Genomic DNA, 17,983 nt, shown 5'->3' with positions numbered 1-17,983 from the left:
CTTTTCCAGTAGACGAGACACTGACGTCATGCATAGAGGGCGCGACTCTTGGCGGCAATAAGAAAGCCATCGCCATTTGCGCCCATTCAACATAGCCTAGATTTCATGTTTTGATTTTTGCTTGAAGTCATTAAGATTATATTTGGTTGTGATCTTTGTAGCAGTTGTTAGCTAGAATGATAACACATTGATATAGGCTGTAGCAAAAGCTAGACAAAGAGCCATTTTACTGGTTGAAGTTCAAATTAAAACTGTACTACCGTAAATTCCGGACTATAAGCCGCAACTTTTTTCCCCAGACTTTGAACCTCACGGCTAATACAATGACGCGGCTAATATATGGATTTTTCCGCTTTCAAATTTTTTTTCTCCAAAAAAACACATTCTGTGACGTGCTCAGTTTTTTGGCGGCATGAAGCTTTAATTAGACCAATGAAATTGCCGAACGGGTTAAGGTCAAACAACTTTTTTGTTTACTGTTTAGATTAAATCGAGCGCTCTCAAACTTCCCATCATTCTGATTACGGTAGTTATTTTGTCACCCTCATGGCAAAGACACGGAGAAATGCATATGATGCAGCTTTCAAGTTGAAGGCGATTGATCTGGCTGTTGGAAAAGGAAATAGAGCTGATGCACGGGAGCTTGGTCTTAATGAGTCGATAAGACGTTGGGAACAGCAGCTTACTGCAATTTTTTTTTTTTTTACAAGCCGTGTTTCGTTAACTTCTCTAGGACCGGCGGGACGAATTCGTCCCACCTACGTAACAGCCAGTTGAATCCTGTGGCGCGATTTTCAAATACCTTTGAAATGCTATTACTTCAATTTCTCAAACATATGACTATTTTACAGCTATTTAAAGACAAGACTCTCGTTAATCTAACCACACTGTCCAATTTCAAAAAGGCTTTACAACGAAAGCAAAACATTAGATTATGTCAGCAGAGTACCCAGCCAGAAATAATCAGACACCCATTTTTCAAGCTAGCATATAATGTCACAAAAACCCAGAAGACAGCTAAATGCAGCACTAACCTTTGATGATCTTCATCAGATGACACACCTAGGACATTATGTTATACAATACATGCATGTTTTGTTCAATCAAGTTAATATTTATATCAAAAAACAGCTTTTTACATTAGCATGTGACGTTCAGAACTAGCATACCCCCCGCAAACTTCCGGCGAATTTACTAACAATTTACTAAATTACTCACGATAAACGTTCACAAAAAGCATAACAATTATTTTAAGAATTATAGATACATTACTCCTCTATGCACTCGATATGTCCGATTTTAAAATAGCTTTTCGGTGAAAGCACATTTTGCAATATTCTAAGTAGATAGCCCGGCATCACAGGGCTAGCTATTTAGACACCCACCAAGTTTAGCCTTCACCAAAGTCAGATTTACTATTAGAAAAGTTTGATTACCTTTCCTGTTCTTCGTCAGAATGCACTCCCAGGACTTCTACTTCAATAACAAATGTAGGTTTGGTGCAAAATAATCCATAGTTATGTTCCAACAGCGACGTTTTGTTCGTGCGTTCTAGACACTATCCCAATGGTAAATAACGGTCACGCGCACGGCGCATTTCGTGACAAAAGATTTCTAAATATTTCATTACCGTACTTCGAAGCATGTCAACCGCTGTTTAAAATCAATTTTTATGCCATTTTTCTCGTAAAAAAGCGATAATATTCCGACCGGGAATCTGCAATTAGGTAAACAGCCGAAAGAAAATACAGCACAAGGTCGAATCGGGCACGCGCCTAAGCCCTTTGTCCTCTGATCAGTCACTTGGCAAAGGCGATTATGTGTTTCAGCCTGGGGCTGCCTCGACATCGTTCAGGTTTTTCCCGGGCTCTGAGAGCCTATTGGAGCCATAGGAAGTGTCACGTTACAGCTAAGATCCTGACTCTTCAATAAACAGAAGCAAGAACAACAACACCTTGTCAGACAGGCCACTTCCTGCATGAAATCTTCAGGTTTTTGCCTGCCATAGGAGTTCTGTTATACTCACAGACACCATTCAAACAGTTTTAGAAACTTTAGGGTGTTTTCTATCCAAAGCATATTCTAGTTACTGGGCAGGAGTAGTAACCAGATTAAATCGGGTACGTTTTTTATCCGGCCGTGCAAATACTGCCCCCTATTCCCAACTGGTTAAAGCCTATTTATTTTTGTTACAAGCCGTGTTTCGTTAAAGCCTGTATAAAGTTCATTTGTTTCAATGTACCGGTAGGCACCTGCGGCTTATCGACATGTGCGGCTTATTTAAGTTCAAAATAATATATCTTTTTTAAATTCAGTGGGTGCGGCTTATATTCAGGTGCGCTTAATAGTCCGGAAATTACGGTAGTCACACACACATATTTAGCAGATGTTACCACGGGTGTAGCGAAATGCTTGTGTTCCTAGCTAAAAATGCAGTAGTATCTAACAATACACACAAAGCTAAAAGTAAAAGGGAGTTAAGAAATATATAAATATTAGGACGAACAATGTCGGAGTGGCATTGACTAAAATACAGTAGAATAGAATATCCGCAACTTTGTCCAAATTGAAGGGGATATACACGGCTGTGACAATAACCAACGATAATTCTCTTGGGAGATATGGTCCCGTGTGGCTCAGTTGGTAGAGCATGGTGTTTGCAACGCCAGGGTTGTGGGTTCGTTTCCCACGGGCGACCAGTATGGAGAAGAAAAAAAATGCATGAAATGTATGCAGTCGCTCTGGATAAGAGCGTCTGCTAAATGACTAAAATGTAAATATGGACGGCATTTGATTGTAAGGAATTCTAGGTCAGGTGAACAAAAGGACTTGAGTTCCTGTATATTATGATTACACCATGAGTGGTTATTCATGAAACAAGCACCCACGCCCTTCTTCCCAGAGAGATGTTTATTTCTGTCTGTGTGACGCATGAAGAAACCCAGCGGCTGTACCGACTCCGACAAGATCATACATATGAGATGAGTAAAGCAGTATGTAAACATTACTAAAGTGACTACTGTTCCATTATTAAAGTGGCCAGTGATTTAATGTCTATGTATATAGGGCAGCAGCCTCTAAGGTGCAGGGTTGAGTAACTAGGTGGTAGCTGGCTAGTGATAGCTATTTAACCTTTTCACACATACCAACAAGCGGGTGTGATCATTCTACAGTGGTCCCTGCAGCATAAGCTCAACTGGTGTGATTACAACACATTTAGAACGTCCAGTTTCGATTGACGCGACAGTCAGCATTTGAGCTAGCCACATTGTTTTTTCAGAAACATTTTATATCCTGAATGTGACCAGTTTATTTTTGGATTCAATGTTCAGACATCACAGAAGTAGCGACAGCATACACAATCATCCAAACTGGAAAATGTAGGCTACATTAGTCCTAGCGCTAACTGAGGAAAGATTGAAGTAATGGTCATATTTAGCTAACCCTCGGCTGATAGAAACCACAATATGAATTAGCTAATAGCAATTACTATTTATAATTCATCAAATGGTGGATGAGCTCAACATTGATCGAAATAATTGAGTAAAACACTTTCTAGAAATCGTCTATGTGGACCATTTCATTTCAGATTTTCAGTGATGTGTACACCCAGGAACTTGAAGCATTCCACCATCCCCAGCTACAATAAATGCGGCTTCAGGATATGTGGTTTCCAGTTTGCATTAAGTCCAGTGTAGTGCCTTAAGGGCCGTCGTGGTATCGGCTTGAGGGGCAATATACATGGCTGTGACTATAACCGAAGAGAATTCTCTTGGGATACGTTTGGTCGGCATTTGATTGTGAGGTATTCTAGGTGAGGTGAACAAAATTACTTGAGTTTCTGTATGTCATCACAATCACACCATGAGTAGTTAATCATGAAACATACACAACCGCCCTTCTTCCCAGAGAGTTCTTTATTACTGTCTGCATGATGTAAAGACAACCCAACTGGATGTATGGACGGGGACAGTATATCCCGAGAGAGCCATAATTCTATGAAACAGAGTATGTTACAGTCCCTGATGTCGCTCTGGAAGAAAATCCTCACCCTGAACTGTTCTAGTTTATAGTCCAGACTGAACATTAGCGAGTAATATACTCGGAAACGGTGGATGGTGTTCACGCCTCCTGAGTCGGACTAGAAGTCCACTCCGAATACCTCTTCTCTGCCGGTGGAGAAGGATCCAACTCGGGAAAGTCATATTCGTAATACTGGTGAGTTACCGCTGCTCTGATGTCAAAAAGTTATTTCCGGCTGTATGTAACAGCACAAAAAACTATCTGGGCTAATGTAAGAAATAACACAAAAAAAAGATTGCAAAGTGTTTAAGTATAATGCAGTTGATTTGCGATGATGACACAAACATTAAGTAGGACATTCATACGAGTCTTAAAATCCAAATATAATCCAATAGTAGTGTGAATTGCACTCATAAGCAACATGTAAATAGAGGATTTTCTTTACTGGCATTCTATAATATCTCCCCCTTGTTCTGCCACCAACTTGCACCCATCGCTCTTGTGCATCAATGTTTGCCAACACAAAGGTCTCTATACTGATTTGCCGAAGTGTGTCTTCTAGCATGGCAATGCAAGTCACAAGATCAAATGCATGCATCAGATGATATATTTAGTTAATTACCTAGCTTAAAATAACTTAACCCACCCTCAAACCAGCATCAATAATGTTGATAACCTCAAAGCATAAGCTACAGCGAACTGCAAATCCTAGAATAAGAATAGATGGAAACAGGTATGGCCTATATAGTTGAAGTCGGAATTGAAACTAGAATGGTCCACACACACACACAAAGACAGTCGTGAAGAGGGCACGACAAAGCCTATTCCCCCTCAGGAGACTAAAATTATTTGGCATGGGTCCTCAGATCCTCAAAAGGTTCTACAGCTGCAACATCGAGAGCATCCTGACTGGTTGCATCACTGCCTGGTATGGCAATTGCTCAGCCTCCGACCGCAAGGCACTACAGAGGGTAGTGCGCACGGCCCAGTACGTCACTGGGGCTAAGCTGCCTGCCATCCAGGACCTCTACACCAGGCAGTGTCAGAAGGCCCTAGAAATTGTCAAAGACCCCAGCCACCCCAGTCATAGACTGTTCTCTCTACTACCGCATGGCAAGCAGTACCAGAGTGCCACGTCTAGGACAAAAAGGCTTCTCAACAGTTTTTACCCACAAGCCATAAGACTCCTGAACAGGTAATCAAATGGCTACCTGGACTATTTGCATTGTGAGCCCCCAACCCCTCTTTTACGCTGCTGCTACCCTCTGTTTATCATATATGCATAGTCACTTTAACTATACATTCATGTACATACTTCCTCAATTGGACCGACCAACCAGTGCCCCCACACTTTGGCTAACCGGGCTATCTGCACTGTGTCCCGCCATCCACCAACCCCTCTTTTACGCTACTGCTACTCTCTGTTTATGATATATGCACTTTAACCATATCTACATGTACATACTACCTCAATCAGCCCGACTAACTGGTGCCTGTATATAGCCTCACTACTGTTATTTTTCACTGTCTTTTTACTGTTGTATTTATTTCTTTACTTACCTATTGTTCACCTAATACCTTTTTTGCACGGTTGGTTAGAGCCTGTAAGTAAGCATTTCACTGTAAGGTCTACACCGGTTGTATTTGGCGCACGTGACAAATAAACTTTGATTAGATTTTTTAATGTCCCGTTGGTAGGATAGTCTTGATCGTATATCATCCATTTTATTTTCCAATGATTGCACGTTGGTCAATAGAACGGATGGTAGTGGAAGTTTACTCACTCACCTACGAATCCTCAGAAGGCAGCCCGATCTCCTCCCCCTTTTTCTTCATGCAAATGACGGGGATTTAGGCCCGTTCCCGAGAAAGCAGTATATCCTTCGCGCCGGACTCGTTAAATAATTTATCTTTGTTCAGTTCGAGGTGAGTAATCGCTGTTCTGATGTCCAGAAGTTATTTACGAGATGGCAGCCACATTATGTACAAAATAAGTTACAAAGTGAAAAAAAACGAACAAATTAGCACAGTTGGTTAGGAGCCCGTAAAACGGCAGCCATCCCCTCCGGCGCCATTCTCATTGTACTTAGATAGTTGTACTAAGCTCATAAGGCATTTATAAATGATATTCTTCAAGAATTAATTGGTGTAAATCATCAATTGAAATAACCATTGAACAGCTGTAAATATTGTAGAGATATTGCCCCTTTAATGATCAAAAGCAAATAGTTTTGACCTGAATGGGATTGCATGTGACTGATTAGTTCAGAGCTCAAAAGGAGGCAATAGACAACGATATATACATAGACTTGATTGAGCTCATGATTCAAGGGCACTTTCTTTAACCTCACTAGTGTAGGGGGCACTATTTTCACCTCCGGATGAAAAGCGTGCCCAAAGTAAACTGCCTGCTACTCAGGCCCAGAAGCTAGGATATGCATATAATTAGTAGATTTGGATAGAAAACACTCTGAAGTTTCTAAAACTGTTAAAATAATGTATGTGAGTATAACAGAACTGAAATGGCAGGCAAAAACCTGAGGAAAATCCATCCAGGAAGTGCCATTATTTTGAAATGGCTGTTTTTCCAATGAAAGCCTATCCACTATTTCAAGGGATAGGACCCAGATTCTGTTCCCTATGGCTTCCACTAGTTGTGAACAGTCTTTAGACATTGTTTCAGGCTTTTATTCTGAAAAATTAGGGAGAATGACAACTTTGAGTCAGTGGATAGTGGGATGTCCCCAGAGCGGTTTCCTACGCACGAACGAGAGAGCGCCTTTCTTGTTTTTCTTTTATATTGACGATGCTATTGTCCGGTTGAAATATTACTGATTATTTAGGCTAAAAACAACCTGAGGATTGATTATAAACATAATTTGACATGTTTCTACGAAATTTACCGGTACTCTTTGGAATTTGTCTGCCTGTTGTGACCGCATTTGAGCCATTGGATTACTGAACAAAACGCGGCAACAAAATTGAGGTTTTTGGATATAAAGAGGGACTTTATCAAACAAAACTAGCATTTATTGTGTAACTTGAGTCTTGAGAGTGCAACCATACGAAGATCAAAGGGCGACTCATTCAATCTCTCACACACACCCAATGTGTAGATATCCCATTAATCATCATTAACGACTTGTGAGGCCTAGTTTGTGTTAATTTTCTGGGTTCTGTTGGGTCGTGTTCAGTAGAACACAACCCTGCTCTCTCAGGTTTTTGTGTGGGTTGTCCTTGTGGATTTCATTTTGGAGGCCATCATTTTCGATGTGGTCCTTGACTTTCCTGGCTTCATCCCAGCTGACTCCTTTAGTTCCACTTCCTCTCTGTTGACTAGTTCTTTGTCCTCGTCCAGTTCGAGTATATGTGGTATCAACAGTGTGGAACTCTCCTGCTGCAGATGCTCTCTTTCCAAGAGGCTGCCTCGTGGTGGCTCACTTGCAGTTTGAGGCATGCTCATGTTTGTGTCCTGCTGCCCTGCAGGCAAAGCAAGAGCACATCCACCTCTGCAGGAGCATTTTTCTCCAGTCACATCATGCCCATACTCCTGGAGGCTTGGTTGGGACCTTTGGCATGGAGACCTCTTCACCGTGTTCTTCAATCCACAGCTTGAGCCAGAAGGAGGCTGGATGGCACAGCAGCACGGCCTATGGACAGCGACTGCGGTATTTGGCAATACGGAGTCTGAGTCCAGCTGTTCTGAGACCTGCTGAGGGGCAGTGGAGATATTGTCCTGCTCTGCCTTATCCTGAGTAGAGACAACAGGATGCACCTTGATTGTGGTAGAGGAGGTACCACAGGGATGTGTGTTGTCCCTAGCCATGTTGCAGTCATTTGTACAGTCATTTTCCACTTGGATAACCACCTTGTATTCTCTCAGGTCAGGGGAGTCCCCCACTGTTTGGCTGCATGTCCTTGTCTTCTCGGTGTCCTCCGCAGCGGAGCTCTTTTGATTCTTCAAGGCTTTGTACTTCTAATACAGAGACATAAGAGACAGATGTGAGGAATGAAAAGAGAGCAAGCACTTTGTGGAGGCGATGTGTGTCAGTAATTGCTGCCATTTGACAACAAGACACTAAGTATGAATGCCATTGGGTCTATGGCGCATACCTGTAAGTTCTGGAAGTGTATGAGGGACTTGCAGTGAAAGTGCCTGGCTGTAGACTCGAAATAGAAGAACTTATGGCACAGTCTGCAGAGGAAACCAGTGACTGGGACAACAAAGCTTGAACCTGGAGAAAATAATGGAGAGATATGGAGGTGGGAAATAAATAACAATGCTTCGTCTCACTTTCTGTCTTACAGTTTTGTTTTTTTCAATCCTTTCTGAGTGACTGGGTGTGTCATCATAGCAACAGCATAATCACCGTATTGTGTTTCGGAATCAAACGCTTCGTAGTCCCCCACATGCTCTAGCGGGACTGCTCTTTGACCGGGCTGCGATCCCTGCAAAAACAGAGTGAGAAATTAAACACTTGGAAAGAAATATACACGACGCATGGCAGTTATGTTCCTTGGGAAATTTTGTCCATTAATACCCTGCTATCCTCTTCCTCGTGGGTCTCCTCCTCAAAGTCATCTTCTCCCTCGAAACATCCCACTGCATCCACAGTGATGAGTTCCTCAATGACCTCTGGCTCTCCTTCCTCCCGGAGCTGGGCTCAAAAGGAGGACATGGGGTGAATCAACATTGAGCTAAACAGTGCCCCCTGTTGGACATTGTGCTTCATGAACGGTGCATTGCTCCATGAGGGCCAAATCCCAACTGTCTAATTTTCACTTAGTAATGCATTGAAATTTTGACTAGAGTGGCAGTTAGGATTTGCCCCTGAAGTGGCTAGTAGCCAAGCGAGCCTAGTCAATAGTCATAGATGATAAACAAGGAAAAATGCCCCAAACCAAAAACTAAAAGGTCCATGGATGGTAATGAGAAATTCTACAATATTTGCTATTTCATAAACACACATTATTATGCACTACTGTTGTTTATTCACATGCACACACCTCCTCCACCTTCCGCTTGTGTTCTCGGGACTTCATGTGCTCCACAAACTTCCGTGGCGTCCTGAACTGGCGATTGCAGACGGTGCAGAAGGGACGTGAGGACTGTTTTGATAGCTTAGGGCAGAGAGAAGAAAATGTTTACAATGCTATGGCTCTACCCGCTTCCATTCTCCACAATGCCCATTTGGCCTTTTTACTCTCCCCAACCTTAGTGCTTCTCTCTGACGTCACCTTTACCTTGTGCTCTTTGGTCCTCCGGTGCTCGATGAGCTCGCCGGTAAAGTGTGTTTGGCAGGTTGCACACCAGCGCTGCACCCCTGCTGGCTTTTTGCCCCTGGAATGTAGCCAAACAGAATTTGAAATCTACCCTGTTGCATTTGCCAGGCTGCCTGACTACTGCCAGCCCCCGTGTCTCAGTCTCACCAACACTGACAGCGCATTGTGATGATAGAGAAGTGTAGTGAGTAATATGGTAATAGAGTTTGCCCCTTACCCGACTTTGTGTGTGCCCTGTAGGGAGTCGCCAACCCGTGGTAATAGATTGGCCAGACAGGCATTGCTCACTTGCTGAATCTCCATCATACGCTGTTGATGTTCCAATCCGTTCATATGGTTCTGGAAATTCTGCAGGCAGGTGAGGGGCAGACAGACAAAATTAATTTTACATCTTTTAGTTGCATGGTCTGATTGAGATGATATGCCTGGCTCCCCGACACACTCCCAGATGGTCAGTTCCGTGACTCGTCAATTTTTTTAACTGATGCAATGACTGGACACTTGACTTGTAAATAACCTCAACTAGAAACAATGTTTGCTCTCTTACTTTCATGTTGGCCATTTTTGATTTGATCACATCTAAAGCTCTATTTTCACTTTGTGCATCTGTTATTCATTCATCGGTGTTGCTGCTCTCACGCCATGGTCCGCAAATACGAGTTGCGGTAGCTTTTTTCCTATGAGAATTTGTTGAATATTAGGAGTATAGTAATACTTCTGTCATTTTTGTAAAGCTCAAATTCTCCCATTTCAAGGAAACCACTTATTTGCCACCTTGATGGTTATGATGGGGAGAAAATCAGAACTGTAAATTGTTTAATCTGTAGCCAATGCTTTATAGCCTATATGGTTAACTATGGCTGGCATTGGTTACAATCTCCAACAATATCAATGTTGTCTGCTAAGGTATACGAGGGGATAGTAGACCTAGTTGGATAAGGATATCTGAATGTGCACAATGCACTGACTATGTGACTAAAATGGCTGACTAAAACTAGGATAATTATTATTATAATTATCCAGAGTTTTGGTCAAATGATAATTAAAACTAATGAAGGATGAAATTACTAAAATGTGACTAAGACTAAAGGGTATTTCAAGACTAAAACTAAATCTAAAATAGCTGCCAAAATTAACACTGCTCACATTTGGTATTCACACCCCTTCCCCACATTGTTATGTTACAGCCTTATTCTAAAATGGATTAAAAAAAAAAGTTTTTTTAAAAGTCCCTCAATCTATACACAGTACCCCACAATGACAAAGGAAAAAAAGGATTTTAGAAAAAGTGAAATATCACATTTATATAATTATTCAGACCCTTTACTCAGTACTTTGTTAAAGCACCTTTGGCTTCAGTATACTGTACAGTGCATTCGGAAAGTACTCAGACCCCTTGACGTCTTCCTCATTTTGTAGTTTGTAACGTCATACCCAAGACTCGAGGCTGTAATCGCTGCCAACGGTGCTTCAACAAAGTACTGAGTAAAGGATCTGAATACTTATGTAAAGGTGCAATTTTTATTTTTATTTTTTTAGATCTACAGTGCATTACGGAGAGTATTCACTCCCCTTGACTTTTTCCACATTTCACAGCCTTATTCTAAAATGTATTGAATTGCTTTTTTCCCCCTTCATCAATCTACACACAATACCCCATAACGACAACGCAAACAGGTTTTTAGAATTTTTTTGTGAACTTATTAAAAATCTAAAACAGTAATATCACATTTACATAATTATTCAGACCCTTTACTCAGTAGTTTGTTGAAGCACCTTTGGCAGTGATTATAGCTTCCAGTTTTCTTGTGTACAAGCTTGGCACACCTGTATTTGGGGAGTTTCTCCCATTCTTCTCTGCAGATCCTCTCAAGCTCTGTCAGGTTGGATGGAAGCATTGCTGAACAGCTATTTTCAGGTCTCTCCAGAGATGTTTGATCGGGTTCAAGTCCGGGCTCTGGCTGGGGCACTCAAGGACATTCAGAGACTTGTCCAGAAGTCACTCCTGCATTGTTTTGGCTGTGTGCTTAGGGTCATTGTCCTGTTGGAAGGTGAACCTTCATCCCAGTCTGAGGTCCTGAGCGCTCTGGAGAAGGTTTTCATCAAGGATCTCTCTGTACTTTGCTCCGTTCATATTTCCCTTGATGCTAAAAAAACATCCCACTACATGATGCTGTCATCCCCATGTTTCACAGTAGGGATGGTGCCAGGTTTCCTCCAGATGTGATGCTTGGCATTCAGGCCAAAGAGTTCAATCTTGGTTTCATCAAACCAGACAATCTTGTTTCTCATGGTAAGAGTCCTTTAGGTGACTTTTGGCAAACTCCAAGCGGGTTGTCATGTGCCTTTAACTGAGAAATGGCTTACATCTGGCCACTCTACCAATAAAGGCCTGATTGGTGGAGTACTGCAGAGATGGTTGTCCTTCTGGAAGGTTCTCCCATCTCCACAAAAGGAACTCTGGAGCTCTGTCAGAGTGACCATCGGGGTCAGGGAGGTGATCAAGAACAAGGCCCTTCTCCCCGATTGCTCAGTTTGGCTGGGCGCCCAGTTCTAGTGAGAGTCTTGGTGGTTCCAAACTTCTTCCATTTAAGAATGATGGAGGCCACTGTGTTCTTGGGGACCTTCAATGCGTCAGAATGTTTTTGGTACCCTTCCCCAGATCTGTGCCTCGACACAATAGCTTAGACCTCATGGCTTGGTTTTGCTATGTCAGAGATGTTTAAACTGTGGGACCTTATATAGGCAGGTGTGTGCCTTTCCAAATCATGTCCAATCAATTGAATTTACCACAGGTATATACAATCAAGTTGTAGAAACATCAAGGATGATCAACAGAAACAGGATGCACCTGAGTTCAATTTCGAGTCTCATAGCAAAGGGCCTGAATACTTATGTAATAATATATTTTTTATTTGTAATAAATTGGCAAACATTACTAAAAACCTGTTTTCACTTTGTCATTATGGGGTATTGTGTGTAGATTGATGAGGAAATGTTTTTACTTAGACCATTTTAGAATGAGGCTGTAACGTAACAAAATGTGGAAAATGGAAAGGGGACTGAATGCTTTCTGAAATCATTCAGTCCTGAAATCATTGTGTGTAATTTTATATATATATATATATAAATAAAATTACAACAAAAAAATATATATATTTTTTTTTGGTGTGTAATAATATCTATCTATCTATATATATATATATATATATATATATATAAAATTACAAAAAATATATATATATTTTTTTGTGTGTAATAATATCTATATATATATATATCTATATATATATCTATATATATATATATATATATATATATATATATATATATATATAAAATTACAACAAAAAAATATATATATTTTTTTTTTTGTGTGTAATAATATCTATATTTTTTTGTGTGTAATAATATCTATATATTTATATTTTTTTTGTGTGTAATAATATCTATCTATATATATATATATATAAAATTACAAAAAATATATATATTTTTTTTTTGTGTGTAATAATATCTATATATATTTTTTGGTGTGTGTAATAATATCTATATATATTTTTTTTTGTGTGTAATAATATCTATATATCTATATATATATATATCTATATCTATATATATATAAAATTACAACAAAAAAATATATATATATTTTTTTTGTGTGTAATAATATCTATATTTTTTTGTGTGTAATAATATCTATATATATTTTTTTTTTGTGTGTAATAATATCTATCTATATATATATATATATATATATATATATATATATATATATAAAATTACAAAAAATATATATATATTTTTTTTGTGTGTAATAATATCTATATATATTTTTTTTGTGTGTGTAATAATATCTATATATATTTTTTTTTTGTGTGTAATAATATCTATATATCTATATATATCTATATCTATATATATATAAAATTACAACAAAAAAATATATATATATATTTTTTGTGTGTAATAATATCTATATTTTTTTGTGTGTAATAATATCTCTATATATATTTTTTTGTGTGTAATAATATCTATCTATCTATATATATATATATATATATATATATATATATATATATATATATATATATATATATATATATATATATATATATATATATATATATATATATATATATATATAAAATTACAAAAAATATATATATATTTTTTTGTGTGTAATAATATCTATATATATTTTTTTTGTGTGTGTAATAATATCTATATATATATTTTTTTGTGTGTAATAATATCTATATATCTATATATATATCTATATCTATATATATATATATATCTATATCTATATCTATATATATATATATATAGATAGATATAGATATATATACACACACACACAAAACTGTGTTCTATTGTGTGACGCTGCAAAAAAAGTATTATTATTTCAATTATATAGTTGGATGTACACAGGTGCATCACTTCTGAATGTGAGAAAGCCTAACATTCTGCTTTCCTAGGTTCAAAGGAACTAACAAGCATGATATTGACAGTTCATTCCCCAAGCAGCTATTTGGTGTTATAGTGATGGGTTCTGACATCTAAACTTGAAATATGAGCAAAGGGCTTGGAATGTTACTGAGTAAGGGAAAGGCAATCACATGGTTGCGGTCACTGATAAGGGTGGAGAGCTGTGGATTAGTGAAGAATGGGGGCCAAGGTCAGGTCACATTAAGGGAGAAGGAACAGTTTATTACCCACATCACTTAACGTCCTGCCTAGCAATAAAGATGTCATGTTTAGAGGGAAGGAGGAGACTTGTGCTGGTGGGAACATGTCTTTGTCTGTTCAGCTGTCTGACTCATTGCGTGAATAAAACTTGGTTTGAGCTTTTCATAGTTGTCTGTCTGGTTCTAAAAAACAGGGTAAAAACTAACAATAGTACTTGTGCTAGCTTTGTGTGTGTGGCTTTGTCCTCACCTGCTGGTTGTGGTAGGGATTACTGCAGATGTAGCAGTAGTGGCTGTAAGTCGCAGCTCCTCTGTCACTGTCCTCACACTGTCCCCCTACACCACAGGGGGTCCCCGTGGCTGTTGCTGCAGCCAACTCCTCTAGGCCTGTGCTGAACGCCCGGCTCTCGCTGCTCTGCTGGATGGTGACTTTCAGGGATGTGCCTACCCCAAGAACATGCTTTAGCCCAACACACAGGACAGCATCCAGTGTCAGCACAGACAACACTCGCAGATGGAACATTTTTGAAAATCAGGATTATGAAATTAAATTCTTGAATTCCTTTAGTGCCCACCTACTTCAGCTGTTATACTTTCTTCGCAATATTCCTTCGCCACTTCAATGGAAGTGCTTCCTCCTCTGTACTCGAGAGCAGAAATATCTAATCGAAAAGCAAAATATATTGTGCACTAAAACAACAATGGATGAATTAAAACAAAAGCTGGACCTGCAGGATACATATAAAAATAAACAATATATAAGGGCAGTGGTTTAGCTGTAAGCAGAGCTATATTCACTAGAAACCAAATGGAAGCAAACAGCCGAAGGGACTATGCTGAACTTGTCCAATTACAAACACTTGGTTTTCATTGAAAAAAATGTCAGTTGCAAAGAGTTTGGCTATAGTGTGCACTAATAAATACACCCCTTATGACCTATTTCATGTCTCCTGGTATGTCAGTTGCAAATCTCTATACCATTGATTTGATTCCTATTTCATTACAACAGCAATGTGTCAGAATCAAAAGTGCCATAAAATCTTCAAAACACTCACCTACAGGCTGAGATACATCTGTTGACATTTTATTATCAGACTTCTGGACTGCTTCTTGTGCAATTTTTATATTCACAGGCTCTTCTGACCTGTGAATAAGACCGGTCCAGAAAATAAAGATTAATAAAAAAAAACAACCAGGTTTAAATTTAACGTAGCTGTGGTGGTAGGCAGAATAACTGGGCTCTGTTCAGTAGGTAGACCACAGAGTGACAGACTTTTGTTTTCCATGGCAAAACATTGTGCAGTGAGCCCTACTGAACAACTCCACTTAGATACTTACCCATTCATCTTCTGCTTCTTCATCTCAGGCTCCTGTTGCTTTGCAAAGAATTGTCCAACTGATTCCGCTTCCTGCATCTCTGTAAAACAAGGATAACACATACCCAGATCATAACAAATTGAAATGGGCATATCAAGACACTTTAAGTTGATGGGTTCTGACTTATAAACTTGAATGTTTACATTCTAGCAGAACATGTTATTGTTAGACATCCGGTATCTTATGATAAGGAGAAGGTTAACGGTACAGCTGACATAGTAATTTAGTTTGTCTAGATGACGTTAGCTAACTACCAAACTAGACAGCTAGCCAGTTTAGCTGTACTATGAAGCATAGCTACGTTAGCAAGCTGAAAATATCAAATTAACAAGAAATGCGCTGTAGCTGTGCATTTACAATACCTACTTCCGTGGCACATATATTTAGGTGGTTTCGAAGACAGTAGCTACTGTTTATCACTTTCAAAACTTGTTTGTTGGCTATGTACACAAGCTCCAGTTCATGAATACTATATCAGCGTCTCGTCAGCAACACTAAAAAAGTACTTCCGTGTCAGGGGGATTTCGGAAATGTTCTAAGTAAAAGTCCCGCATGTAAGAATCCCCTAGAGTCGATTGATATACTGGTGCGTCAATCTAAATTCTATTTAAACAAATAAATAAATCCCCATCAAAATTCGTCAGTTTGTGTTTTGCATTGGATGCGTCTCAATTACCGCCTCCTCCAGTGTCGCACTTCCGCATCTGCGTTGAAAGCACAGGATAAGTTCTTTGGTGAAAGGTGGCAGAAGCTAGAAAAACAGATAGAATAATGAGACAGATAAGCATCCGGTTGGCGTTTCCACTGAGAGAAAGCCCACTAACGCGCAGAGGGAGAAGATGGAACGGGATGGATTTTGGCCGAAATTCAGCAATTTTTCTAATAAATTAAACATTTGATCTCAATACAGTTTTCTGTTACCAAAGGTAGCATCTGTTATGAACAGAGTGGACTACGTTTTGTAGACTTTACTCTTTGCCAAAGTAAAAAAAAAAAAAAAAATGTCTGTTTAGGAGTGCAAATGCCAATTGAGTTATTGCATACGTGAACTTCACTGAGTAGGCGCTCCCAAACGGAAATATGTATACGTTTACTAGAACGCGCCAATGGGAGGGATATCGCTAGCGCGTGCTGGCTCTACCCACCTCCTTGCTTGTTCTGCCCACTATGACTCATGTGTTCCCCATTGGAAACGACAAGCTGTGATCTATCTTAGTTTAGTGATACAAATCTTTGCTAGAGCAGTGTTCTTCTTTGATGTTTATTGGCAGACTATACTCATAAGGTGTATTGCTGCCACCTACTGTATGGAGTACTAAATAATACCCCAAAAACATGTTTTGGATGAACAAATTCATACTAATTACCAAAAACCCAAAACACTAACCAAATTCACGCTACTACCCTGAATGTTTTTTTTTTAAATAAACTGTACAATTCAGATCCCTACACAGGTTTAGGAACCTGGGAAGGAGGAACATCTTCATTCAGTACTCCCTGTAACATTTTGGCTGTAAAGACCTGGTGATCCAGAAATCTATTTGCTGCATTCACAATGATGTCTAGTGTCTTTGATTATTTTATGTTTTTGACTAGTGCAATTGATCACTTGCGCTATAAACACAACAAAGCCCACCTTCTTCACTATTAGTGTCAGGCTCCTTCTCCTGCATGTCATTCGCTGCAGACTGTGGGACATCCACTACCATCTCCTCTCTACGCACTCCTTCAGCTATTTTCACTGCCTCCACATAGGAGACCTGCTGGATGGCCCTGATCCTAGCTACTGTGACCTCCTTCATTTGTACAGGGCACTCCGGGAACTCGGGAATGTGATTCCATCACATTTACAACAATACACTTCACCGGACTCTTCAACTACTACATATTTATTCCTTCGACAAACACTTGCCACATGTCCAAACTTTTTACAATTATAAGACTGCAGCGGCTTCTGCACATACGATCTCACCGCATATCTCACATACCCAAGTTTGCATAAGTTGGGAGAACCACTTCATCAAACAATAGGCTTTGCTCCCTCTTTCTGTCTATCATTTGATTCAAGCGACGTGCATCTACCACTCCTGGAATTGGAATGTTAACCCTAAACCACACAGCCTCTATGTCCAACGAGACACCAGAGATGACACCTTTAACCGGTGCCCGACTCTAAAAATCATAGCTTTCCACATCATACGTCGACATCTTGTTGAGCCACAGAGCTCTCTCCTTTTGCACTTTTGATACACACAAAATCAGCATCACTGCTCCTGGTCACTCTGACTGATTCCACTTTACCCAATTCATCCTTCACCGTCTTCGAGACAGCAAACAGGTCACTCAAAAAAACATCCTTGCTCGTGAATCGCACTCCAACCATAAACTACTGTTCACTTCTTCACCATCGTCCACTCTTTCTCACCAACTGTACTCGCGCCAAAAGAATCACACAATACTTCCTCTTCCACCATTGCTCCTCCAGTCATCCCCAGGACTCCCTCGCAATTTGCTGTGAAAGATGCAAGAGTTTTTGTTCTCGAAGTAGCACCCATATTGTTCGCATTCCAGCACAGCTGTTGAGGTTTTGCTTGCCTGAGGTAGAGTAT

At 39.6% G+C, this 17,983-nt stretch overlaps 1 protein-coding gene across 4 annotated transcripts; it reads right to left on the bottom strand.

Moving 5' to 3' along the window:
- Positions 1–6,695: 6,695 nt before the first annotated feature.
- ciz1b (cdkn1a interacting zinc finger protein 1b) lies at positions 6,696–16,310 on the bottom strand. 4 transcript variants are annotated; one of them, XM_029762015.1, is made up of 12 exons: positions 16,051–16,310; positions 15,336–15,414; positions 15,053–15,141; positions 14,573–14,659; positions 14,248–14,441; positions 9,524–9,654; positions 9,268–9,364; positions 9,031–9,144; positions 8,565–8,681; positions 8,394–8,472; positions 8,137–8,258; positions 6,696–7,999 (listed from the first exon to the last, which is right to left on the bottom strand). In XM_029762015.1, the coding sequence occupies exons 1-12, from the start codon at positions 16,160–16,162 to the stop codon at positions 7,238–7,240; spliced, it is 1,983 nt and encodes a 660-aa protein (XP_029617875.1). In that variant the 5' UTR covers positions 16,163–16,310; the 3' UTR covers positions 6,696–7,237. The 4 variants fall into 4 exon arrangements, with proteins under 4 accessions (XP_029617875.1, XP_029617874.1, XP_029617877.1 ...); XM_029762014.1 differs by having other exon boundaries at positions 14,248–14,457; positions 14,577–14,659; positions 16,051–16,309; XM_029762017.1 differs by lacking the exon at positions 16,051–16,310 and adding an exon at positions 15,737–16,038 and having other exon boundaries at positions 14,248–14,457; positions 14,577–14,659.
- Positions 16,311–17,983: the final 1,673 nt, after the last annotated feature.

Source organism: Salmo trutta, chromosome 9 (genome assembly GCF_901001165.1).
Source record: "Salmo trutta chromosome 9, fSalTru1.1, whole genome shotgun sequence".
Lineage (NCBI taxonomy): Eukaryota > Metazoa > Chordata > Actinopteri > Salmoniformes > Salmonidae > Salmo > Salmo trutta.
The sequence above is the reverse complement of the archived record's forward strand: the minus strand, read 5'-3'. Positions and strand labels throughout refer to the sequence as shown.